The sequence below is a fragment of the Megalobrama amblycephala genome, linkage group LG6 (assembly GCF_018812025.1).
Source record: "Megalobrama amblycephala isolate DHTTF-2021 linkage group LG6, ASM1881202v1, whole genome shotgun sequence".
In the NCBI taxonomy this organism is placed as follows: domain Eukaryota; kingdom Metazoa; phylum Chordata; class Actinopteri; order Cypriniformes; family Xenocyprididae; genus Megalobrama; species Megalobrama amblycephala.
Window position 1 is genome coordinate 20,202,522 of NC_063049.1, and position 26,725 is coordinate 20,229,246.

The 26,725-nt window shown below is 37.7% G+C and overlaps 2 protein-coding genes and 1 long non-coding RNA gene across 8 annotated transcripts; 1 reads left to right on the forward strand and 2 right to left on the reverse strand.

The window, feature by feature from the left end:
- Window positions 1–25: 25 nt before the first annotated feature.
- tra2b (transformer 2 beta homolog) lies at window positions 26–7,757 on the reverse strand. Of its 3 annotated transcripts, XM_048193267.1 has the most exons (9): window positions 7,561–7,757; window positions 6,533–6,792; window positions 6,040–6,185; window positions 4,091–4,256; window positions 3,808–3,996; window positions 3,320–3,435; window positions 825–935; window positions 497–570; window positions 26–387 (listed from the first exon to the last, which is right to left on the reverse strand). In XM_048193267.1, exons 4-9 carry the CDS (start codon window positions 4,121–4,123, stop codon window positions 377–379), a joined length of 534 nt encoding a protein of 177 aa, XP_048049224.1. In that variant the 5' UTR covers window positions 4,124–4,256; window positions 6,040–6,185; window positions 6,533–6,792; window positions 7,561–7,757; the 3' UTR covers window positions 26–376. The 3 variants fall into 3 exon arrangements, with proteins under 3 accessions (XP_048049224.1, XP_048049223.1, XP_048049222.1); XM_048193266.1 differs by lacking the exon at window positions 6,533–6,792 and having other exon boundaries at window positions 834–935; window positions 7,561–7,753; XM_048193265.1 differs by lacking the exon at window positions 6,533–6,792 and having other exon boundaries at window positions 7,561–7,753.
- Window positions 7,758–9,479: 1,722 nt separating this feature from the next.
- On the reverse strand, window positions 9,480–25,618 carry tspearb (thrombospondin-type laminin G domain and EAR repeats b). Of its 2 annotated transcripts, none has more exons than XM_048193270.1 (12): window positions 24,349–25,618; window positions 21,876–22,096; window positions 21,524–21,750; window positions 21,283–21,373; window positions 21,032–21,188; window positions 17,960–18,091; window positions 17,623–17,855; window positions 14,204–14,393; window positions 13,419–13,651; window positions 12,168–12,346; window positions 11,968–12,096; window positions 9,480–10,500 (listed from the first exon to the last, which is right to left on the reverse strand). In XM_048193270.1, the coding sequence occupies exons 1-12, from the start codon at window positions 24,428–24,430 to the stop codon at window positions 10,344–10,346; spliced, it is 2,031 nt and encodes a 676-aa protein (XP_048049227.1). In that variant the 5' UTR covers window positions 24,431–25,618; the 3' UTR covers window positions 9,480–10,343. The 2 variants fall into 2 exon arrangements, with proteins under 2 accessions (XP_048049227.1, XP_048049228.1); XM_048193271.1 differs by having other exon boundaries at window positions 11,968–12,069; window positions 24,349–25,608.
- Window positions 19,033–22,195, forward strand: LOC125270069. 3 transcript variants are annotated; one of them, XR_007185242.1, is made up of 6 exons: window positions 19,033–19,423; window positions 19,775–19,908; window positions 21,023–21,160; window positions 21,315–21,375; window positions 21,503–21,764; window positions 21,881–22,195. It is a non-coding gene; the product is annotated as an uncharacterized LOC125270069 (long non-coding RNA). The 3 variants fall into 3 exon arrangements; XR_007185241.1 differs by having other exon boundaries at window positions 19,033–19,908; XR_007185243.1 differs by having other exon boundaries at window positions 19,033–19,908; window positions 21,026–21,160.
- Window positions 25,619–26,725: the final 1,107 nt, after the last annotated feature.

Sequence of the window (26,725 nt, forward strand, 5' to 3'; positions counted from 1 at the left end):
GATTCAAGCATAGGTTCACACCAGGTGGGAGGTATAAAGCAGTTTATTGCAAGACCACCACTAAGCTTAAAATGCATAAAAACAAGGGAGGTGTGAGCCGGACACTATCATATTACAAAATAAACGCAAATTCTGCATCATATCGGAAATGGGGGAGAAAAAACAAAAACAAAAAACAACAATAGTTCAAAAATATTCATCCAACTACTGAAACATCCAGACCGGTCAAAGACACGTTAAACCTTTAGGCAAGAAATCGAAGGGACTGAATTTAAAGTACATCCAAACTCATGCCACCAGAAATAAACATCTACGTCATCAACAATGTCACTGTCATCATCGTCTTCATGAATGGTGAGAGGAGTCAAACTTCACTTCAGTAATGACCTGTAAAAACAAACAAAGGTATTGTTTAGAGCACTTACAACACTCTGGAACCATAAAACCAGGTAGACATTACAAAGACTTTCATTCGAATTTATTGAGCGGTACTTACGAGGGGAGTAGGAGCGAGAGCGTGATCGTGACCTGTATGGTCCTCTGCCGTAATAAGGAGAGGGGGATCTTCTCCTGTGAACAAAAAGGCGACATTTAATGAAAACGCTAGCATTTACAGCTCACGACAAAGAGGTGACATTCAAACTGCGGCATACTGAACCATTTAAAAATGTTAAAACTGTATTGTAGTGGAACAGTGACAATATCAGATGGGTAAGAACAAATCCATAATCTACTGGGCCAGCAGAGAGAAAATCTCAGTGTTGAACCATGCAGGACGGTCCTTACAAACACATCACACAAATTGCTGAAAAGTAGAGGATCACCTGTATGACCTGTTGTTGTTGTAGTAGTCACGGTCATCGTAACGATCATATCCACGTTCGTAGCCTCGATCGTAGTAATCACGGCGACGACTTACACTCGGGCCTCCGCCACTGCACATGAGGGAAAAAAAAAATGATCAAATCATTTCACCATGAGAGAGATCAATTGATATTCACAATGATCTGAGGCCCCGTTTCCACCTAGTATTAAGATGCATTTTGGTCAAGCAGATCACAAGTGGACGACGCTAAATAAAGGTGTAAACGGGGTGTAAAACGTTTTGAGCTTGTCCACTTTCGACCACTTCCAGAGGTAGTCAAACACATTTGACCAGATTGCTTTCATAATGTAAATGCTCATGTGGTTGAATGCATTCGAACAGCCACAAAAGACCATCTACTCTCAGCCTACTGGCCTAATGTGTAAACATTATGGGATGTGTGCGAGCCAGACGGGATTTAAACGCTTTTGACTCAAGACCCAAGTTTGGTTTGTACCGGTCTTGTTTTAGAGCAGAAACGAAAGCTGCTGCTCTCCGTATGTTTTTCCATCATCATAAGCCACGTTTCCATTACAGATATGCACAAAACTTTTGCGATATTTTCTAAATATCAATTAAAAACGATTGCAAAATGACTGCATTTCCATTAACCGATGTTATGCAACTAAAACGTCTTTTTTCCTCTCGCGATAAAGTCATTCTAAAAATCATGGCAACGGATGTTGGTAGGTTTGCGTATATCCCAGCCACTGCACTAGCCATTATTTTTCATCAAATGAGACGTAGGCATGTATGCAAGCATTTATGGCAAGGAAAGCCCTTGGGAGCAGCCACGTATGAGGAGTTTCTGGGTGTTTCTCCCTCCTATCTGCTTAGAGGTCTTGATAAGTTCAAATTGTGGCATTTCTTTGTCATTTAGATTACAGTAGTCCCGTAATACTTTTGTCTTTTATGAGTTTAAAGGTGCCATCGAACGTTTTTTTACAAGATGTAATATAAGTCTAAGGTGTCCCCTGAATGTGTCTGAAGTTTCAGCTCAAAATACGCCATAGGTTTTTTTAAATTAATTTTTTTAACTGCCTATTTTGGGGCATCATTAAATATGAGCCGATTTATGCTGTGCAGCCCCTTTAAATCTCGTGCTCTCCGCCCACGGAGCTCGCGCTTGCCTTAAACAGTGCCTAAACAAAGTTTACACAGCTAATATAACCCTCAAATGGATCTTTACAAAGTGTTCGTCATGCATGCGTCGGATTATGTGAGTATTGTATACTGTTATATTGTTTACATTTGATTCTGAATGAATTTGAGGCTGTGATCCGTGGCTAACGGCTAATGCTACACTGTTGGAGAGATTTATAAAGAATGAAGTTGTGTTTATGAATTATACAGACTGCAAGTGTTTAATAATGAAAATAGCGACGGCTCTTGTCTCCGTGAATACAGTAAGAAACAATGGTAACTTTAACCACATTTAACAGTACATTAGCAACATGCTAACGAAACATTTAGAAAGACAATTCACAAATATCACTAAAAATATCATGTTATCATGAATCATGTCAGTTATTATTGCTCCATCTGCCATTTTTCGCTATTGTTCTTGCTTGCTTACCTAGTCTGATGATTCGGCTGTGCACATCCAGACGTTAATACTGGCTGCCCTTGTCTAATGCCTTTCATAATGTTGGGAACATGGACTGGCATATGCAAATACTGGGGGCGTACACCCCGACTGTTACGTAAGAGTCAGTGTTATGTTGAGATTCGCCTGTTCTTCGGAGGTCTTTTAAACAAATGAGATTTATATAAGGAGGAGGAAACAATTGAGTTTGAGACTCACTGCATGTCATTTCCATGTACTGAACTCTTGTCATTCAACTATGCCAAGATAAATTCAATTTTTTATTCGAGGGCACCTTTAATGAACTCTCATATTCTGTCCAAACATGCCGCACCCTCCTTTAAGAATGATCGACTTTTACATATGGCAGGTGACCTGTAAATGTCTATTGCAGTTTTGCAAAATAATTTTTCGAATTGCCTGAAAAACTACCTCATGCAAGCGTAAAATTTTTTTTGCGATATATGGGAGTTTTTGCAAAATTGACGCATTTTCAATTTGCTCAATTTAAAGGGTAATGGAAACACAGCTAGTGGCCTGTTCATACGTAAATTGTGCAATCTCTTTTTGTCCATTAGATCGAAAGATCTGAAAAAACCTATACATTTACCCACCTATAGACCCTTCCCTTGAAGAAATCAGGATAGAAGTGGTAGTCTACTTGTGATCTGATCGACCAAAACGCATCTTAATACCAGGTGTAAACAGGGCCAGAGTTTGTCATCTAGAACAGGGGTGCAAAACTAAGTTCCTGGAGGGCCACAGCAGAGTTTTGCACCCCTGATCTAGAACATTTAGTTGAAACATTTGGCAAGATTGTGATAATTAGACAGTAAGGATCAGAATCACAGAACTGAAATCAGACTTACTATGTTGGTCTGCCCATATATATTCCAGGAGTAGGTGTGTGTGGTCTCTTTGTAATCGAGTAGTCGACTCTAATTCTGCGGCCATCTAGTTCCATACCATTTGCACGCTCTTTAGCCTAGAACCAAAACAGTCCAGAATAACCCATACTGAGCATACAATATTCTTCCTGCTTAATGCCATTAATCCCAGGTGTCTTTATTGCTGGCCATAAAATAGCTGGGGGTGAACAGTACATACTGTACTTCAATAAAATAGTAAACGCATAATGCAACTTCACTGCTGACAAATCCCAGTATTGTCAATTATGCAGCATACTATAAACAATACGGAGAATTACACATAACTTAACACTTTGAATCAAACTAACTTTTTTTTTTTTTTTTTTTTTTTAAATTTACAATTTCAGTAAAGGCAGAATTTTTCGTATAAACAAAACAGCCTTTCACTTTAAGTAAATCCATACAACCCATTCAACAGGAGAATTCACCTCTTTTGAATCTTCTCTGTTCTCAAAGTAAACGAAAGCAAAACCCCTGGAGCGCCGAGACTGCTGGTCATAAACGATGGAGACGTCACTCAGAGGGCCATATTTGGAGAAGACCTCCCTCAGGTCTCTCTCTGTGGTGTACAGGCTCAGCCCAAAGACTCCCAGGCAGCAGTTTGGGTCTGGGTTTGCCTAAAGGTAAAAAAAACATTACAGATTACATAACAGCAGTACAAAAACACCATGCAAAAAACACAGCATGTATGGAACTGAGTCTTTGTCTCACCCTGTCACCAACATGGCGTCTACGGTTGGACATAGGAGAGTGGCTATGACTGCGGCGGCGATGGTATTCGCTGCTGTACGAACGGCTGCGTGAACGTCTCCGGCGAGAATGAGAGCGCGAGCGGGAACGACTGTAATGTCTGCGAGAGCTCCGATGGGAGCGAGACCTGTGTAAGGATGGAGTAAAGTGAAGAAGAGCGAAGTAAAAGGCAACAGACATACAGTCTATCAAGTTACCAACTGATAAGTCCTGTCTTAAACTCCTTAGACAGACAAGAACCTCCAGCTTCAAATTTCATTATATATCAAGTTGCTACCAACACATGTCAAATGATCAACTGCAGAGTTCTTAAAATCGTAGTCCTGGGTGGGGGAACTTTTTTTTTTTTTTTTTTTTTTTTTTTTTTTTTTTAAGTCTGGCCCAAACTTTGTTTCTACTTTTAACTGGAAAGCAGCAGGTGTAACTTACACTCGTGTCAACTCGATGTACTGTGAATTCCAGTTGTAGCTGAGCCACGTGGCCATTTCAACAGTTTTAAATGATATGCAATTTTGGAACAAAACCAAAAGCAAACTATCAAAAGCTACACTACTGCATCCTCAACACAAAAACACTTCATGGCAAATGTATCCATTAACATTAAAGAGTTAGTTCACCCAAAAATGAAAATTCTGTCAATAATTACTCACCCTCATGTCGTTTCACACCTGTAAGACCTTTGGTCATCTTCGGAACACAAATTAAGATATTTATGATAAAATCCGAGAGGTATATGACTTGTCCATAGACAGCAATTTAACCACCACTTTCAATGTCCAGAAAGGTACTCAAGACATCATTAAAATAGTCCACTAATTTTGAGAATACTTCTAGCGCACAAAAAAACTAAAACTTTATTCTGCAGTATCTTCTCTTCTGTGTCATTCTCATATGTTGTTTATGTTCAGCACTTCCAGGTTCTACGTCAGAACACAGACTCATTATTGGCCGGCTCCTGCGTCAGCATCACACGCATGCATCATGCTGATCACATGATCAGCTTTGGCCAATACTGAGCCAGCATTCAGACGTAGAACCTGGAAGCGCTGAACGTAAACATTATATGAGATTGACACAAGAGAAGATATTGTTGAATAAAGTTATTTTTGTTTTTGCACACAAAAACTATTTGTCACTTCATAACATTAAGGTTGAACCACTGCAGTCACATGGACTATTTTAACAATGTCTTTAGTACCTTTCTGGACCTTGAAAGTGGTGGTTATATTGCCATCTATGCTGGAGTCAGACAGCTCTTGGATTTCATCAAAAATATCTTAATTTGTGTTCCGAAGATGAAGTCTTACGGGTGTGAAACGACATGAGGGTGAGTAATTAATGACAGAATTTTAATTTTTGGGTGAACTAACCCTTTAATGTAAAAATAAATAAAATGATTTTATGAATTATTTTAACCCTCTGGTGCTCCTCATTCATGAGTCACACTCATACTCCTTGTCAAAAGTGGCCAAACACCACAAATGCAACTTTTTCAGTAAAATCAATGTAATATATTTTTGTTAAATATTATGTAATATTTAGTATTTTGATGGAATTGTATGGTACCAAGTACCATTTTTTCATTTCAAGCACTAATAAAAATGACTGACAAATGCCATGACAATGAAAAAAAATTTAATTAAAACACTTAATGACAAATTGACAAATAAAAATGACAAAATATGGAAATAAAATTACTAGAAAAATAACTAGCCACATGAGGTGAAGTTGAAGACTGAATGAACGCTCATTCTATAGGACACATCCTATATGAAATTAATCAGACATCCTTGACACACAACATTACAACTTGTATCTGCAAAAGTGAACTTGAACTATGTTACATGCTACCCAGAGAGTGATTCCACACATCACCGCGTCCATCAAATTGACTTTATTTCTATACTCACCTAGTCTTGGACCTGGAGCGAGAACGAGACTTGGAGCGAGAGTGGCGGGACCCCTCTTTTGACTGAGCAGGCGAGTGATCCGGCGAGCGACTGGCTGACTTAGCAGATCCTCTAGGACTTGCGCTCCTAGAGGCCGAACGGGACTCCTAAACCAACCACATCCGAATAACGTTAAGAGCCAGAGAACATGGTCATACTGAGAATGTTTAACTAATAATTGTGTATATAGAAATGAGTTTGAGACCAATCTAGACTAGGATAATATGCAGCGATGATGGCCTTTTCACCGCAGGCATATGAACTAGTGTAAAAGCAATTTACTTTAAAGCACTTACAATATAAGAATTTGAAGTTGTTTGACATGTAATGCATCAGATTATGTATGAAAATAACTAGCTGCAAAAAAATCTCTCATGCTACAGGACAATTGTAACTACTGCAATACAAAATGGACAACAGAAGATTTATGCATGCACGCATGGGACAAACATACTAAGAGTTACTTAGCGCTGCGATCTTATCCCAGATAACTTCTGATCTTAACTTCATAACACATCTTTTCTTCTTTCTTCAGTTTCAATTTCATTTCTGACTTCATTCCTCTTCCCCCATTTCTCTCACTGCCCATAACTGCTATATGGGAACTTCTTTTGCTCCGCAATATTAGCATGCACTGAAAATTCAGCTTCAAATTATTCGCATTAACAACTTGACATTTGACTTCATCCAGATTTCTCTTCTTCCAACCTTAACCTTAACAAAAAAGAAAAGGATGAAGAATGTGTAAACACTGGACATCACAACCAAGAAAGAATCCTATTGATTTATTAGTGTGGGAAAAACATTATAGATGAACCAACAGAAATGTAAAGTGAGCTTTAATTTCCATCATGAAAAACAATTAGACTCTTTCAGATGCATCCTGAGCCTTATTCAAGCATGCAAAAACAATCTTTCACAATAACAAATGTTACGCATTTCTTGTAATATTACACATTTAAAGCAATTTGAAGAATATGAAAGGATGCATTTCAAGCCTACTATTAAATATTTTGCATAAATCGATCAGCTTTAAGGCTCAGGATGACCTTCTCTCATGTATTAGCAGAAAATATATTACTCATACAAGTTATATCTGATTAATTAAACATGCAAGGAGAAAACAACACTTAGTAAAGACAGTAAAACATTTTGCTTACTAGTGAAAAGCGAACAGTGAGAAGGTATTTCTAGTATGAAAGCACGTTGTCTGTCTGCTAGCACTGAAGCTGGCTAACTGGATCCTTGGATTTCGGTACAAATCCATTTAACATGTAGCCATGTCGTTTTATAGAGTTATATTAAGTGTTAAAAATTAAATACATCGAGTCATTGCATTTGTACATAATCAGATTTTAAAAATAAGATAAAAAAAAATGAATGAAGCCTGTCTGACTGGCTAACATACAATATGGAGGCCATTTCTAGAAGAATCATGGAAGGGCGCGTGCAAAAAAGAGCAAACAGTAAAACACTACATACCCGCTTCACGAATTCCTTCTCGGCGTCACTCATTGCTGTTTAATATATATTGCGCTGCAATTGCAACACTGTGTGAGAAATTACAGATAACACAATACAAATAGAGCGCCCAAACACACACAAAAATCGGACCTCTGTTAATGAACGCCTTTCTCGGTCGTAGAGGCTTTATTTAGAAACTAGCGTTCCCACTCCTAATTGCGCTTTTAAGCAGCGTCCGCAAGAGGGCGTCAAAATACTACTCACAGATGAATGCTTTTTGACAAAGCGTGTATATTATGTATACGTTTATAATAAACGTACACAAACATGCTTTTATTTATTCATTTTGATTACATATCGCAATGGTTAAACAAAGTTCAGAACCACTCAAATGATCCGGAGTGGCTGTTTTTCTTTTAGAAAGATTCTTTACTACTCAGTAAGCAAAGAGCTGATTGGTCGATCAAAAATGGCGGTTAATTTGTGCAAGACAGCAATTGGACGGCGCTGATAGTGATTCTTCCCCGTTCTTCCCACGTTCACTACACTCGAAAATATATGAATGGGAAATACTGCCGCATATCAATGAGTTTGATGAGATGAATTGTATTTCCGCGATTTTCTTCACTTGACTTTGTTTTGAGAATAGATACCCTGAACAATTAAACACTTATTTTTCTCGTATTTAAATTTCAGTTTTGCTGCTTTTGTATTGTTTTGTTACCGTAGCAACAGTTGACAAGTAGAAGTGCGCGTGTATGCAAATAATGTTCAACCAGATAATAGGGAAGAATATTGCATGATAATTTATTTTTTGCAGTTTATTAGCCACATTGCTCCAGACTCTACAGTACCTGTCCATGCTTTAAAGGGATAGTTCACCCAAAAATGAAAATTCTGTCATCATTTATTCACCCTCAAGTTGTTCCAAATCTGTATGAATTTCTTTGTTCTGTTGAGCACAATGGAAGATATTTTGAAGAAAGTTTGTAACCAAGACACTTTTGGGCACCATTGACTTCCATAGTAGGAAAACTATGGAAGTCAATGGTGCCCCAAAACTGTTCAGTTTAACACATTCTTCAAAATATCTTCCTTTGTTTTCAACAAAACAAAGAAAATTAAACAGGTTTTGAACAACTTGAGGGTGAGTAAATGATGACAGAAATTTCATTTTTGGGTGAACTATCCCTTTAAGTAAAATCATCTGCTGAATGTCAGTTAACTAGAACACAAAAAGGAAATCTATTGTCAGATGTTATGATATATAACATGCCTGAAGAACACAAATGTAATGCACAAATGTATTCACTGATTATGAAAACTGTACTGATTATGAAGATTAAGAAAACCATGCTGAGCAAAAAAAATTTACTTTTGCCATCAATCTCAAAAGAAACCCAATTTATTTACCTGAATTCGCGCTGTTTTCCACCCAGTCAGTTTGTCATACCACAGAAGTTCCGGTAGATGGCGCGTATGATATAAAATTGTATTTTTGCAAATTGTGCTCAATGCAGAGACAAATGACGTCCAGCCCCCTCTCCTCGTCATAGGTGGAGGGATATGGTAATGAAAGGGGTGTGGCTGGACGTCACGCTCCACCCATTAGCTCTGCAGTGAGCAGCAACCTCTCCATTTTTGTGTAATTCATTGTAATGAGTGACATAGGTAAGTTCTATCATCCCCTTAACATTACATTAACATTAAATATTGTAGATTTAAACGTCTTCTAAAGACTTTCTACACTGAAATATCCATTAACACAATAAATAATCACATGCAACTACACCAACAACACATCACTGCATATGTATTAGCATAAGACAAATTATTTTGATTTGACAATCATTTCCCCTTCAGCCTTTGTTTCCAAGACAAGATGAATATGGCCTGCATTTCATAACAAACTCAAAAGGCGAACAAACTTATTAAAATTAAAATGAAAAATATTTAATTTAACCAAAAGGATGCTGTGCTGGAACAACAGAGAATGACTAATCACTAGTCACTAATATAATAGCAGTATAATAGCTTTTATGGCACAGCTGGTTAATAATTATGGCAGAGAATCAAAACAAAACAAAACAAAAAAAGATAAACATTGTTTATAATATGACAAACAAAACAATTAAGTTCTAAAATAAGTTATAGATGTAAGATAAAAAAGAAAAAAGATTCTGTGTGTTTTTAAAATCCTCATTTTTCATTATTATTTATCTATTATAAATATTAGGAAGATTTTATTTATTAATTGCATATACTTCAGTTTAATTTAAAGGCCTTCTAATAAAACAATGTAAATCAGTAGCTTACAAACAGTACAGTGAAATACAAGTTAAATACAGTGTCTTTGCTATTTTTCCAGTCGTTCATATACTGCTGTAGTAACCTAGTTAGCTGCCTTCATGTGCAGAGTAATGAGTGACCACAGGACTTAATGACATTTTAATCAATAAAGCATATTGACGATCTGTGTGCAAGTGCGTGCAGGTATGCGTCTTCTGAAATATGTTATTTTGCATGTTGGGAACATCATTGTGCTGTTGTCTTTCAGGAGGTCAGTGGAAGGTTTTGAATGTTAGTGTGGAGATTCATCCTTCAGCTGCTTTCAAGGCATGTCATTAAGTGCATGTGTTAAAGTGTCAACACCTTATGATATGAATGGAAGTTTTGTATAACATTTATATTGAAGAACATCTCATATGGGGTTCATTTGTTTTCCAGGTAATGCTTTGAGTTATTGTTAGCTAGTCTCCCTCCCAGCAGATCTGTCCCATGTACAGTCTATATGTCCAGTGTCACAAGATGGTCCTTAATTTAAGGACTTTAGAGAGAGCAGCTCTAGCACTGGAGTAGATGAGGTAGGAGCCATCGGTTGTGTTAAAAAATTCCCAGTCTCTGCAGCCATTGGTGTTCAGCCTGTGCACAGGGACAAAGCCCTCATAACCCTGCCACCTGCAAAACACACATTTATGAAGTTATTAAGACATTTTCATGAATGCAATAAACTGTCAGATCATCAATTTATTCTAATGACAATTCTTTCTTTTTTTTTTCCTTTCTTTTTTTGGGGGAATATTGCAGCATTTATTACAAATTATCCTTGCTCATTGAACTAAGGCCTAATCCTGGCTTAGACTAATCCCTGTCTGTGAAACCGGGCCTTAGTCTTTGCACGTTTGCTTTGTAAACACTTGCTCAGTACCTACGCATACGTCACGCGTGACCTTTCCAATGTGATTACGTAATGCGTGGCAAGTCACAGAGCCAATGCAAGACAAGCATTTGTGGTTAAAAAATATATTTTTTTTTTTTTTCCATCGTTTCACCAGACAAGACTCGTATTCCTCGGCTGGGATCGTGAAGAGCCCTTTGAAGCTGCACTGAAACTGCAATTTGGACCTTCAACCCGTTGGTAACCATTGAAGTCCACTACAGGGAGAAAAATGTTAGAATATTTTCTCCAAAAAACTTAATTTCTTTTCGAATGAAGAAAGAAAGGAAAGACATGAACATCTTGGATGACATGGGGGTGAGTAAATATCACAAAATTTTAATTCTAAATTGAACTAATCTTTTAAACACTTTTAGCATGATATTCTGAAATATATGAAATATTTTAATGTCTTTTAAGAAATGTCTATGTCTCCTGGCATCTTAATGGGGTCTGCAGATCCACAGCTAAAAACACAGATGATCTACTTTTGTGTTCCATGGGTGAATGGAAGTGAAAATGATTTCAAAGTTGTCATTTTCTCAGCTTCATTTGATCTCTTCCCTATATTTTAAGGCAGCGGTTTGCACTAAGTGCAAATAGCAACAGAAAGTATTTTCTTTGCACTAAGTGTAAATAGTTGTTTGATGATGCTGTATACTAAGTGCAAATAGTGGCAGATACTATTTGCACCTCAGTATATTGTAGTATATTATAAAAGTATGCAATAATAACAGCTTATTCAGTTTATATGATTATATTTTTTAAAATCATAAATGGATGCTGCCTTATTGGGACTTTACTTGTCTTTTTCCCTAAAGCTCTACCCCTAACCCTTTCTGATAAACACTTTATTCCCACATTTAAATTCCTGTTAGGTACTTTATTCCCACTTATTCCCATATTTCTTCATTTTTATTTAAAATAAACACCTCTCCAAGCTCATATGCGATAGGAAAAGAGAGAAGAATGAGTTTGGAAAAAGGTGGCTTCTTGGGTCGGTCACATCAAAAGCTAACGCCACCCATCTTACTCTCCATTTCACTTCTCCTGTTATCAGCGGGATTTCTTTTGTAAGTTTGACAGGCTCAATCAGGCAATGGTGGGTGGCGTTAGTGTAAATAGCCTTTGTCAACAATGCATGCTATTTGCACATGGTGTAAATGGACACTCTGTTATTTTAAATGTATACTGATTGAGAGTTGTACCTGTATATAACACTATTTTGAGAGTATGAAGTTCCATCATAGGAGTTGGCGACCACCAGGAACTTGTCATCTCCCACAGTAAAATACTCCCAGTCCAAAGCACTGAAAGATCCAGACAACAAAGTGTCCCTTAAATAAAAATGTGACAGCTAGAAAGTAAAGGATTGTTGTTTTCTTATGAAGACCAGTTCACAATTCACCTGTTCGTTTCAATATCCTGAAACTTGATGAAGGTCTGAGATGCCATGCTGAGCTCATAGATGGTGGAGTTGATGGAGTACAGAATCTTGCCCTCCTCCGTTAGCATCTGGCTGTTGGCCACTGCCAAGAACACCCTGTTTTCAATCTGGAACATCTCCCAGTCTATCGCCCCAAATGTCTGAAAGGATAGTGAGAGACTTAAAGGAACAGTCCACTTCTTTTGAAAATAGGCTCATTTTCCAACTCCCCTAGAGTTAAACAGTTGAGTTTTACTGTTTTCAAATCCATTCAGCCGATCTCAGGGTCTGGCGGTACCACTTTTAGCATAGCTTAGCATAGTTCATTGAATCTGATTAGACCATTAGCATCTCGCTCAAAAATGACCAAAGAGTTTCGATATTTTTCCTATTTAAAACTTGACTCTTCTGTAGTTACATTGTGTACTAAGACCGACGGAAAATGAAAAGTTGCGTTTTTTAGGCCGATATGGCTAGGAACTATACTCTCATTCTGGCGCAATAATCAAGGAACTTTGCTGCCGTACCATGGGTGCAGCAGGTGCAATGATATTACGCAGTGTCTCTCACAAATGTCTCCATTGTTGCAAGGCACGCTCCCTGTCCAAACAGGGGGTCACAGCCGCTGCGTAATATCATTGCACCTGCTGCACCCATGGTCCGGCAGCAAAGTTCCTTGATTATTAGGCCAGAATGAGAGTATAGTTCCTAGCCATATCGGCCTAGAAAATCGCAACTTTTCATTTTCCGTCGGTCTTAGTACACAATGTAACTACAGAAGAGTCTAGTTTTAAATAGGAAAAATATCAAAACTCTTTGGTCATTTTTGAGAGAGATGCTAACGGTCTAATCAGATTCAATGAACTATGCTAAGCTATGCTAAAAGTGGCACCGCCAGTACCGGAGATCGGCTGAATGGATTCGAAAACAGTAAAACTCAACTGTTTAACTCTAGGGGAGTTGGAAAATGAGCCTATTTTCAAAAAAAGTTGAGCATTCCTTTAAATGGGAAACCACAGTATTCTTTGTAGCCATGTTAATCATGACCCACACACAGAAACATCATTCAAAAGTTTGGGGACGGTAAGGTTATTTTTAATCTCTTACACTGATTTGATAAAAATTTTAGTAAAAACAGTAATATAACATTGGTGAATTATTATTTTGCCCATGGTGTTTTCATTCTGATCATGATCATGATGAGAAAAAATGCAATAACATAGTTTCACTCACTGTAATGGACTGATAAGGCTGAAACATCCCTCCCAGCCAGATATAGATTGTAGAATCAATGATGGTTGATCTTCCGTTGAAAGTATTTGCGACTACGAGGAAGAAATATGGGCCGATGGTGAAAAACTCCCAATCATAAGCACCAGTGGTCGGGATTGTCTGATTGACCTCAAAAAATTGGGTAACTGGGTTCCACTTGTAGATTACACTGTCAATATTATGGTTTCTCTCCCCTTTGGACAAAAAAACAAAACAAAACATAAAACGTTAAAACAATTCTTCGGTCATATAGACTATTGTAACACAGAAAGCCACATGGACTGACATGGCTCAGTTTGGATGTATTCCAACAGATGCAGGTGTATAGATGGGGCCTGTATGGTTATGAAGTGCTATGAAAGGTGTCTTTTATGCTTGCGTTTCCGCTTTGATCAATGCCAGAGGCACACGTAAGAACTTCACACGAACGGATGAGCGCAGTGTGCTTTCGTAAGCGAATAGAAACCAAATGCAGAATCAAAGTGAACCACATAAACAAGGAGACCTTTTAGCCTTTAAAAGATTTCCTTGGTGGTCTTTTGTTCAGATTGTGTGCCTCAAAGACCATAGATTTGTATGAGATTTGTATGGAATTCAGTTTTAATCTTCTTTTAGAAATCACATAAATGAGCTTCCTCTTGTTATTGTTCAACAGACAAAACCTGTGGAGTTCCACAATTTAAAAGAACAACAACAGTGCCACAGGAGATGACAGACACGCATTGAGCTGTTCTGATAAACATTACCTTGCCTATGATTGGCCACAGCGAGGAAAGTTTCGTCTTGAATGTCGAAAGCCTCCCAGTCACGAGCGCTGTATGTGTTCAGAGTCTGATAGTGAATGAACTTCAGCTTCCTCGAGCTCCATTTATATATGACCGACTGCTCCTGGTCCCCTGCATCCTTACTTCTGCAGTTAGCAACAACCAGGAACTTCTGTTAGAGGAAAATGGTGGTAAGAAATCATGTCTGTAGCTTCAGTGAATTAAAGGGTGCTGTGATGAAAAACAAAATTAAATTGTAATGAGTTTTGCACTTCATAATTTTCAGTACTTTCTGCATCTTCACAGGCTTTTAATTATCCCGGCTGGATTTCAAAGCCAGAGGAAAATAGCTGTACTGATGGGAGTATTTTAATTAATTGCCTCTACCTCAAAATTTCAGTTTAATGGTGCATTGATTTATCTTTTAATAACTGGTCACTGATGCAATTACAAAGGCTTCCTCCCTCTATTTCACTTTAAATTTACCATGAATTATAATTTTATCTCAGACTTCTAAGAAGAAAAACATATGGATAATTGCACTGCAGGTATTAACAGAGACCCATATGGCTTTTCCAACTGTAATTATGCAGTAAGTTACGGTGAAGGGAAGCAGGAGGTGTCTGCTGTAAATTTTGGATACAGCATCAGACAAAATTAATTTCTGTTATTATGCACATGTGATTTACAACATTAAAACTTGAGAGCCAGGTCTCCACCCCCTCTCCCACTGCAAAACCACATCAAAATCACTCTAATGTGTAAAGAACAGCTGGGGATGCGCCCCACTCAGAGCAAACAGACGTTCGTACACCGCACCGTCTTCTGATAGTGCTAGCAGCTGTTCCACTTATTGGCAGCTCCATCGCTATCATAGGTTTTCATTAATACTACAGGTAGTTCCAGTCCTCAAATTTAATTGGCCTAGCTTTGATATATCAGTCCAACAGCACTAAGTGTTTGTATCACTCCGCTTGTTTTGTTTCAGATATACTGTCAGTCTGTGTATTAGTATTGGAGATTTTTCACTGATTCTTTCATTTTATGAGTGAATCATTTACTAAACCAATTCAAACACAATGATTCATTCAGGCCTTCATGAGTGAGTCATTGAATCATTCACTCAGCCGACTTGTGTAAAAACACTGGCTGAATCCGAAATCGCTCCCTATACCCTCATTCACTATTCCCTACATTAGTTCACTTGATGAAATGACGGAGAATTTGGACACTGGGTGCACCAGAAAGGCACCGGAAGGGCTGCCAACTTAGCAAAACTTAGCAACTTAAACTTAGCAAACTGGCAGCTCCAGTAGTAAGATGAAAGGATTTATCTTGAATTCTGTAATGGAAATGATGTATAAACCTTAGATAAACAATTTAATAATCAGTTAAAAATGAATTTCTATCTGTATTATTTCACGCTGTACGCCGCGGACGAGTGGTTTGTAAAATGAATGAATGGATGGATGATTTAGTTGTGGGCGCCATTTTCTGGCGAGATGCAGGAATTTATTCAGCGCGTGACTCTCACACACATTATGGGTATTCTCTAGCCATTGAGCGTACATCAGTTGTCATTATTGTGGTGTATTGTGGGACTGAATGAGTGAACTCGATAATGTTGGAGACCACTAAAATGGCTGTTCCCTCAAATAGTGCCCTATTTACAGGTATAGGAGGCGATTTCAGACACAGGGACTGATTCAACCAGAACGCCACTACTATGTTGTTTGGGGACAGTTGATTGTGCTGTGACTGTGTGCGGAACTATTTTTGTTGGCAGAGTAACCGGTCCAGCAATATTTTTTTTCAAACATGAAAGTTACTCAATATCTGTTTATTGGACTGTTGTACAAAAGCAATATCCCAGCTAACAAGAAACATTCTCAGAAGTTTGGATAACGGTGCGTTCAAGTCCTCCTGTGAAGTTTGTATTTACGAGGTGAGAAGTCGTGTTTATGACGTCAGGCGCGTTCCAAGTCACTTTCGCCGAAACAAGATGCCGTGAACCTTCTTTCACACAAAAAAAAAAAACAGCAAGGTTTTTATCTCTACTTCTAGATAATGAAGAACAAAGAATGTGCATCAGGTGTGTTTTGCTTTGTTGTTTTTAATTATTTTATGAAACCACTGTAAACTTTATCATTACATCATATTTTGTGCAGGCAGTTAGCTTATTTTGTTGTAAAACAGAAAACACAATGTCATTGTTAAATACCTTTAAGTATTGTGGTTTTCCGCCATGTTTCTCACTGACACGCCCCCAACTCGTAAAGATTGGGGCTTAAAGGGATAGTTCACCCAAAAATGAAAATTTGATGTTTATCTGCTTACCTCCAGGGCATACAAGATGTAGGTGACTTTGTTTCTTCAGTAGAACAAAAATGATGATTTTTAACTCCAACCGTTGCCTTCTGTCAGTCAGTCATATAATGCATGTCAATGGCAACACAATCTATGAGAATAAAAAAAACATGCACAGACAAATCCAAATTAAACCCTGCGGCTCGTGACGACACATTGATGTCCTAAGACACGAAACGATCGGTTTGTGCGAGAAACCGAACAGTATTTATATAATTTTTTACCTCTAATACACCACTATGCTCAACTGCCTTGAGCATCCGGTGTGTGAGGTCTGAAACCGATCGTTTCGTGTCTTAGGACATCAATGTGTCATCACGAGCCACAGGGTTTAATTTGGATTTGTCTGTGCATGTTTTTTTGACTCTTATAGATGGAGTTCCCATTCACTCCCATTATTTGACTGACAGACGACAACGGTTGGAGTTAAAAATCATCATTTGTGTTCTACTGAAGATACAAAGTCACCTACATCTCGGATGCCCTGGGGGTAAGCAGATAAACATCAAATTTTCATTTTTGGGTGAACTATCCCTTTAAAAAAAAATCCCAAGCTTTCCACTCGTATTTATGACATTGTAGTGGCGTTCATGTGCTTTCAACTCGTAAATATGTAAATCTTTCCGCCATGACTTGAACACATCTTTCAACGTTATGAACAAACATTCTTCCAGTAGCGTAAACGAAATGTTCCCTCAAAGTTATCTGGTCTCTAAAAAAGGTTAACATAAAAACATTACTTACTCTAGGAACAGTTTTTATTTTGTTTTAGCTGGAAGTTTGTCTAACATTTTTTAAAATGTTACTATACTTGTTTCAGAAAGTTCAGAGAACATTCAAAAGTTAGGTTCCCATAATGTTTGCAGAAGGATAAAGTTGAATGTTCCCTTAACGTTTGCATAACCATTTTAAACGTTCAAAGAACATTCAGAAATAATGTTTTCCTAACTTAATGGGAATGTTAACTAAACGTTCTTAAAACATATTTTTGTATGCTTGGATCACATTCGAAGAAGCATGAAGTCCACACACACCTTTTTGCCCACTGTGAAGTATTGCCATGCTTGTGCATCATAGGTGCTGATGTTTTGATATCGTTCAAACCTCCCATCTGTCCATTTGTATATTCCTGAACCGAGGTTGGAATCACGGTTGGCGGTCGCAATGAAAAGCCCTACAGAAGGGATGTGGAAAACTTCGATGTCAAATGTCTCAGAACTGGTGAATAAATCCTGGTGAGCCTCCACGTAATCCAGCTTCTCTTTCACTGCAGAGATGCAATGTAATAATCAGATACCATAGCTATTTCAAACTATCAAGAGCGGCTGTACTGCTACAAATTGCAGCTGCAAATTATTGTTACAAAATCACCTTGCAGCATAGTGAGCCACATAATGCCATCACAGAGAAACAATCCTTTCTTCAGTGTGTTGAACCACAGCTGTCCCTCCTCAGAGTGTCCACAGGGAGGACTCGCACCCGCAGTCACTCGAACCTCTGCCTCTGTGCAAAATAAACAAAGACGTTCAGTTTAAAGGTGCCTCGAATGAAAAATTGAATTTATCTTGGCATAGTTAAATAACAAGAGTTCAGTACATGGAAATGACATACAGTGAGTCTCAAACTCCATTGTTTCCTCCTTCTTATATAAATCTCATTTGTTTAAAAGACCTCCGAAGAACAGGCGAATCTCAACATAACACCGACTGTTACGTAACAGTCGGAATCATTAATATGTACGCCCCCAATATTTGCATATGCCAGCCCATGTTCCCAACATTATGAAAGGCATTAGACAAGGGCAGCCAGTATTAACGTCTGGATGTGCACAGCCGAATCATCAGACTAGGTAAGCAAGCAAGAACAATAGCGAAAAAAGGCAGATGGAGCAATAATAACTGACATGATCCATGATAACATGATATTTTTAGTGATATTTGTAAACTGTCTTTCTAAATGTTTCGTTAGCATGTTGCTAATGTACTGTTAAATGTGGTTAAAGTTACCATCGGTTATTACTGTATTCACGGAGACTAGAGAGCCGTCGTTATTTTCATTTTTAAACACTTGCAGTCTGTATAATGCATAAATACAACTTCATTCTTTATAAACCTCTCCAACAGAGTAGCATTAGCCGTTAGCCACGGAGCACCATCAAACTCATTCAAAATCAGAAGTAAACAATATAACAGTATACAATACTCACATAATCCGACTCATGCATGCCGCATGCATGACGAACACTTTGTAAAGATCCATTTTGAGGGTTATATTAGCTGTGTAAACTGTGTTTATGCTGTTCATGGCAAGCGCGAGCTCTGTGGGCGTGGACCACGGGATTTAAAGGGGCCGCAGCATAAAATCGGCGCGTTTATAATGATGCCCCAAAATAGGCAGTTAAAAAAAATAAAATAAAAAAATCTATGGGGTATTTTGATCTGAAACTTCACAGACACATTCAGGAGACACCTTAGACTTATATTACATCTTTTAAAAACATAATCTAGGGCACCTTTAAGGAAATTATATCATCTGAATAAATAATGTTGATACCAAATATATTAACACCTTCCACAGATGGCCGGTAGGGAGTTTAGTTTTCACTATTTATTGCATGCAGTTTTTTAGAAGAACTAGCCTATCCTTTTAGTTTTATATTATATGCTTGCAATAAACCTGTAATCAAAAGAAAAATATATGTATTATGCTTTTAGTATCCATTAAATAATATCTTTTGTTATATGTTCTGTGTCTTGTCAGGACTTTTGTTGTACTTCCTGTTTTATAGTGTCATGTTTGTAGTCTTCCCTGTAGATTCCCAAGATGCTGTTTGCTGTAAGTTGTAGATGGCTGTTCCCTATGTTCCTTGGTTCTCCATGTTTCTTGTGTTTGCTGGTTTCTCATTTATGTTTGTTTAATACAACCCCTGCTTTTCTAGATATTATTTATATCTGCTTATTGCCTGCCATCTCTTCCGCTCCCTCCTTTTACAGTGGTTGAGTAGCTACTGACATGTAGTCATTATATACTGGCCTGCCAAAAACTGGATGGATAGATAATCTATGTAGTAAACTATGGGCAGCCTTAACAGTATATTCCAGCCTAAATCTATCTGTAGACTACATTACATAAGGGGAAAGAAAGCAAACATGGCCTCTCACTGCCCTCTGTCATGTCTCTCAACAGGCCCACAGTATGCAGCATAACAGTGATCTCTGCACAACTGCAGCCTGCTTTCAAACACCAGCACTTCTTCTGAGCCAGAGAGAAACTCAAAGCACAAGGCTGTCAGTCAATGTCAGCGGATCAGTAACAGACCTGTGAGATAGAGTTACTCACATCCCCATACAATCACAGACCTGTGTTTACAGCTAAAACACACAGCATTCCTATAGGACTTAAAGGGTTAGTTCACCCAAAAATGAAATTTCTGTCATTAATTACTCACCCTCATGTCGTTCCAAACCAGACCTTCGTTCATCTTCGGAACACAAATTAAGATATTTTTGATGAAATCTGAGGGTTTCTGAACCGCAGCAACGTCATTGCACCTTTTGAGGCCCAGAAAGGTATTAAAGACATCGTTAAAATAGTCAACATGACTACAGTGGTTCAACCTTAAAGTTACGAAGTGACGAGAATAATTTTTGTGCGCAAAAACAAAACAAAAATAACGACTTTATTCAACATTTCTTAAGCAGTTGACCTAGTGAATGCAGTATAGCGTTTCTATGTTTACATCTGAACACCAGCTCAGTATTGGCCGACGTTGTACATGTGAGCACCACAGCCGATGCTGACCGGCCAATAATGTGTCAGCGTTCTGACGTAGAACCAGGAAGCGCTGCACTGCGTTCACTACGTCAACTGCGTAGGAGACTGACAGGAGAGAGAAAAAATTGTTAAATAAAGTTATTTTTGTTTTGTTTTTGTGCACAAAAAGTATTCTCGTCACTTCGTAACATTAAGGTTGAACCACTGCAGTCACAATGACTATTTTAACAATGTCTTTAATACATTTCTGGACCTCAAAAGGTCCTATCTTAATTTGTGTTCCGAAGATGAACGAAGGTCTGGTTTGAAACGACATGAGGGTGAGTAATTAATGACAGAAATTGAATTCTGGGTGAACTAACACTTTAAGATATACATGGTGGACATTATAAACCAACTACACCACCTGCACCTATTCAAGATTAACTTACATTTAGTTTACTGATTCAAGTTACTGAGCAAAGACTTGTGGATGAATTTAGGGAGATGCTACCACTTACATGCAAATGCAATCCATACATGACATTGTGGTATCGTATCATGATATGATAGTGTGTTTCTTCGTTCTACATACTCAAAATATGTGCTTTTCCATCACCAGTGACGTATACGCTTTAAGTGATTAGTATGCAAATTGACATGCAGCTGATGATGTTTTAGCAGACTCACCATAAGGGTGAAGGGGAAGGTCAGCGGATGATGGTTTGATTGGCAGGTGTAAGAGAGCCTGAGGAACAGAGAGTGCAGACAGCCGGGGCTCAGATGAGGGACATATTCGTGAGGTAGCATCTGAACCAGGTAACAGAACTAGCTGCCGAATCAGACCCTGCAAAAAACAGTGGAATGAACATTATATTTAGACTTCTTAGTACATTGTAAATCTCAATAAAGTAATAAAAGCCTTGAATTGAGATATGTACAGAAAATAAGCCATTCCATCTCCTTCTGCTAGCAATGAAGAATGTGGAACCAGTTGTATCAATATCATCGGGGAAGGGGCTTTCAAGCACTCTGTTTGAGACAAACCAGAATAATTTATAAGTTTATGCAACTAAATGATATATTTACAAACATAAACATAGATATTATTGCCATTTTGGATCATATGTCATTTAAAATTATACAACCTGACATCTACAGTATTCCCAAAGAGAGTCTTACAGCTCGAGCGGTCTGCCACAGTCTACAGTGAGAATTGTGTAGTGTCCCGTCACTGCCAAAACCACAGTGTGCCAACGGTTATCATCCAGTCCTACTGCCTTAAAAGTGATGCGTTTCCTGTGACCATGGCCCTTCTGCAGGAAGTGGAGCTTGTTTTGGGACAGTCGCAGGCCAAGGAGCAGCTCATCTGAAACTCCCTCCAACAGTGTGAAGATGTATTCACTCTTCTACACATCAAAGAGTAAACAGTGATCGCTATCACTATTCAGAAAGTTAAAGCATATTCTGAGGAAAAGGCTTCTGAAGAATCTTTGATGTTTTTCAACTAAATCTTTTTTTTTGTTCTTCTTACCTCAGGAGTCATTTGTGGGATTTTCAGTGTGACAACAATGGAGAACTCGGCGGGAAAGAAGTTACAATTAATGAAGAGCTGAGATGCAGGGAAACTGAACAGCTGTGGAGATCCAGAAAATTGGAATCCACGAGAACCTCTGGACTGGACCATATGGATCCCATCTTGCGCCCTGCCGGTCCCAGGAATCACCCGAGACAGGAAGTCCAATGGTAACAGATCTGTAAAAGAAATTCACATCAATTCATCATAAACATATGTATGTTTTATACTGTTTGCTTTATATGTAAATTAATAAATAAATAGGCATACAGACAACTATACAATTTTGATGCAATTTATCTAGTATTGTATCATTTATTATATCATTATATCAATTATATCTAGTAAATATTCTATTATTCTAGAGAGATACATAATAATGGCTTTTAAAAGTACAATGGAAGACTCAATCCTATCCTGACAATCTTATACTTAACATAATTTTAAGATAAAGCCATGAATATTCCATATATTAATAAATTCAGATATGAAACCACTCAATCAAAGAGCTAAATTAAAGTAACCCACATACCATTCAAAAGTTTGACTGATCAAAAGTCACAGTAAATACATTTATAATGTTACATAGATTTCTATTTCAAGTAAATGCTGTTCTTTTGAACTTTCTATTCATTAAAGAATCGTGAGCATCACGTTTCCACAAAAAAAATATTAAGCAGCACAACTGTTGTCAACATTGATAATAATAATAATAATAAGAAGAAATGTTTCTTGAGCACCAAATCAGCATATTAGGATGATTTCTGAAGGATTATGTGATACTAAAGACTGGAGTAATGATGCTGAAAATTCAGCTTCGCCATCACAGGTATAAATTACATTTTAAAATATTTTCAAATAGAAAATCTTTTTAATATTCCATTACTATTTTTTGTTCAACTTTGTTGAATATATATATATGTATATATTGCCCTTTGAATGTTTCATATATATATATATATATATATATATATATATATATATATATATATATATATATATATGAAACATTCAAAGGGCAAGTGCTCTTGTTCTGTTTTGATCCACTTCAGTAAATCAGAGGGAATGGTTACAGCGAAGATCACTTTATGGATCATATTTCAAAGACTTCAGCAAAGCAAAAGACACATTTTGGAAAGCAAACAGTCCTTTTCAAAATATCTCACATTCACGTATACAGATCACAGTACAGTGTTTTCATTTTCCTGGTACAGACTACACATGATATTCACTACACAGTATTCAGTAATGCTTCATAAGAAAACAATAGGTATATGACTCTCATAACTCTTATTTCTTTATTAAATAAAGATGTTCCACTTTTTTGAAAGAACATTTTAGCAGCATAAGTCAGATTTTTAGGTCTGATTACTAACCAAAGCAGCAATGCTTGTGAGAAAAACTGTCAAAAACTGTGCCATTTATTATTCTTCAGTGTATTCTGTGGAATAAAATAATATCGTTATTCTATTTTAAAGCTAACTAAAGATTTTTGCCAATCTTGTTAATAGATCTGCGTCTACATGTTAGCAGATTTAGTTTGCCCAGAGGGGATACAAAATCTATTCCTGTTAAGCCCCTTTAGGATTTTAAATGCCATAAATTTCTGGTTTGATGTTTTATCACAGCTTTTTGGATTCTGTCCAGTATAATATAAACTGTATCAGGTTTTCTGGCCTTTTTGTGTTTGCTCTGTCATGGGACCATATCATGTTTTCAAAGAGTTTATTCAAATAAAAGCAAGAGAGTGATGAATGGTTATAAAAATGTCCCATTTTCACAGAGTGTCACTAACAAGTGAAGTTAGCTAAATACATTTAAGTCAAGCAACAGTTGCTACAAACAGTGAGCAGATATACATGGTTTAGAAATGCTCCCTAATTGTCATTCTACGGTGCATGACGTCTTTCAGATGAAACCACTGTGCAACACCAGAGGTTTTCACAGAGTGGTTTACATCAGCACTTGGCAACCACATCTAATCTGTGTCTTCTTATACACATACATCCCCTGGAAACCAAGATATTCAGAGTGGCTTATCCTGACCAAGTAAATAAACCAAAAACAGGCTGATTACTGACAATTCAGTAATGTGACAATTACAATTGATTGACATTTGTGTATGTGGATTTTTCATTCTTCTGAATGATCATGAACATCTGCCTTTAATTAGTTTTCCGAAATGGTTTACTGAACATAAAGCCCATAATCCAATGGCAATTCACTAGAAAATCTGCAATAATTACAAAGTAAAACATGACTCAAATAGTGTATTTAACAACTGGGACATGTTGTGACAGAGACTGGACTTTTTTCCAAATAAAATCTGATTTAAAAAAAAGGTCATTTTAAATGATTCCCATTGATTATCCTTCCATAACATGCTGCCAAAATATGTCTGTTTGTAGTTAAATGAGCGATTAGGTCTGACCTGTGCATGGTCTCCATGGTCCAGACTGGCAGGTGATGATCCAGGAGAGGAGCGCACAGGCCAGCAGCAGCAGCTCCGACATCAGGCTCTCCACTCGCTCAGCTCCATTCAAACACGACCAGACTGAAACAAACCCATTCTCAAAGCCCAGAGACCATCCTTACATCCGCACGGCTCACAGAGCTTAAAACACAACAGATCAATGTTTGGATGAGAAGATGTCCAGGGAACAGCTGAGGTGTCACTCCTAATTAAACTGGCATCTTATATCCTCCTGAAGATGCTGCGGTCCTCTGATGTCCTGTTTTACAATTGATATATGATCAAACAATATAAAATACAATGCACTTTTCTTACAAAATGCATTATCTTCTCTTGAGAGTCTATCAAAACTCGAGAAGAACTGAAGAACTTCCTCCTTAAATGGTGTCCGGCTGAGGTTGCTCTGCTTTGCTGTACATGTCAGTGTGCTCTGAAGGGGAGTGTAAACTCCACCTGTGAGTTATGAGCTGGGAGAGGTGTTTTACCCCGCAGACATTTAAATGAGAATAAGTCAGCTGTAGAAAGGAGGGGTTGACGTTAAAGAAAGAGAAAGGTGGGGCGAATGAAGCACACATGAGAGAGAGGCTCATGTCTTAAAGGTTCATGAGGAATTCCCCACTGTTGTACATGTGTGTGTCAGGTTGCTCTTGCTCAAAACTGCATCGCTCTTTTCGATCGGTGTGATGAGCACTATACCCTGAGGATTCTTTGTCAAGGAAATCTCCCTTCAATCAATCGTTTCCTCACCTGCATCTCAACCCATCAACCCATGTCTTGAACAACACCACATGTGACTGGCTGGAGGGGAAACAAGATATACAAATGTTTACACGAAAATACCTTTAACACTCTTCTAATTTAACAAATACATAATATAGAACAGTTCTGGTCCTCGTTACTGATGGTTGATTAATGGTTCAATAGTGCCGATATACAGTTTAGCAGCACTGATATTTGTTGTATGTAATGTTCTTAGCACTATATGAGTAAAAGTGGAGTTTTTGCCTGAAGCAAGAAGTGGATATTTTGAAAGTCAGAAAACAAAAACTGTAAAATAATATATAAATACTGTAATACAACTCAAACATTACATTTTTTACATTTACATTCATAACTCTCAGACTACTATAAATCTTCCTGCTATCTTCTAATAGACATATTAACATGTCAGCAGTATTATAAAAACACTGACATTGACAAAGAATATCATATTTAATGTAATGCATGAAGTTAGAATGTCACAATAACTGCATTGGAACTTTTAATTATTTATTGCTATTATATGGTGCCAATTATTGTGTCAGGAATAATGTGTTAAAAAGCTAATGGCTGCGTCCGATATCACATACTCTCTTGAATAAGTACTTACTTTGCGAGCACTATGTTCTATATAGTATGAATGTGTGTATGAATGTAATACAGACGTACTACATTCGGCATGTCGTCACAATCATGTGACCTACTAGCATCAGTTGTGTCGCTTCACTGCCATTCACAAATCCTCTCCTGTGGCCTCATGGGATAGTAAATTGTCCATCGCTTGTGCAGTTCAGAGGTCATCAAAGTACTTTTTGCCTACTCTTTTAAGAATTTGGATATACTTCTTTTCTCTCATACTGTTTTTTGCCTTCTATAAAGTAGAGAGGTATGCAATTTCGGACACAGACAATGTCTAAGTGGGACATATATTATAATTATTTAATGTGTTAAAGGTGCTAAAGAGGATCTTTTCTTCGACTGTGAAACCAAAGACTGTTAGTGAGTTTTTTAAATGAGCGCATGCGTAAGAACAACCCCCCTCCTTCACAGCTCATTTCGAGGGAACGCCTCCCAAAACTCGTGCACGAGTATTGGAACACGAGTGTTTACCACCGGCATTCGCTGTGTCGTGTTAGTGGATTCATTATGTCGGACTCACCGCAGGTAACTCATAATCTGCAGTTGTTACTCCTGTCTCCTGACAAAAACATTGCATGCGGTGCCTGTAGAGTGTGGAAAGTTACTAGAGCGCGCAGCCGCGCTCGTCTCTCACAAGGAACGTCATGGCAGTGATTGACAAGCCAGAGGGCCAATCGTTTACGCGATCATCGCGTAAACGATTGGCTGATGTTTTTAAGGCCCTACCTCGTGCACAGATGATGTATATTAATATTATTCCTTTCAGTGCACCTAATAAATAGTCTTTCATCAGTTAGTAAAGATAGTTTCAAGTAATATTGCAAAAATGTATAAAACAAAACATCCTCTTTAGCACCTTTAAATCTTTTTTTATAAAATATACTCATCAGAGTATATTAATCAAATTAAGTCTTAAATGAATTTAATAAAATAATGA

Coding starts and splice junctions, on each gene's coding strand:
- tspearb (XM_048193270.1), bottom strand. CDS start 24,430: ATGTCGGAGCTGCTGCTGCTGGCCTGTGCGCTCCTCTCCTGGATCATC. Junction 14,394..17,622: donor ACTTCACAGTGGGCAAAAAG/GTGTGTGTGGAC, acceptor TTCCTCTAACAG/AAGTTCCTGGTTGTTGCTAA. Junction 10,501..11,967: donor CAAAATAGTGTTATATACAG/GTACAACTCTCA, acceptor TGTGTTTTGCAG/GTGGCAGGGTTATGAGGGCT.
- tra2b (XM_048193265.1), bottom strand. CDS start 7,593: ATGAGTGACGCCGAGAAGGAATTCGTGAAGCGG. Junction 6,186..7,560: donor AGAAGGAATTCGTGAAGCGG/GTATGTAGTGTT, acceptor TGGTTGGTTTAG/GAGTCCCGTTCGGCCTCTAG. Junction 3,436..3,807: donor ACAGAGAAGATTCAAAAGAG/GTGAATTCTCCT, acceptor TTTTGGTTCTAG/GCTAAAGAGCGTGCAAATGG.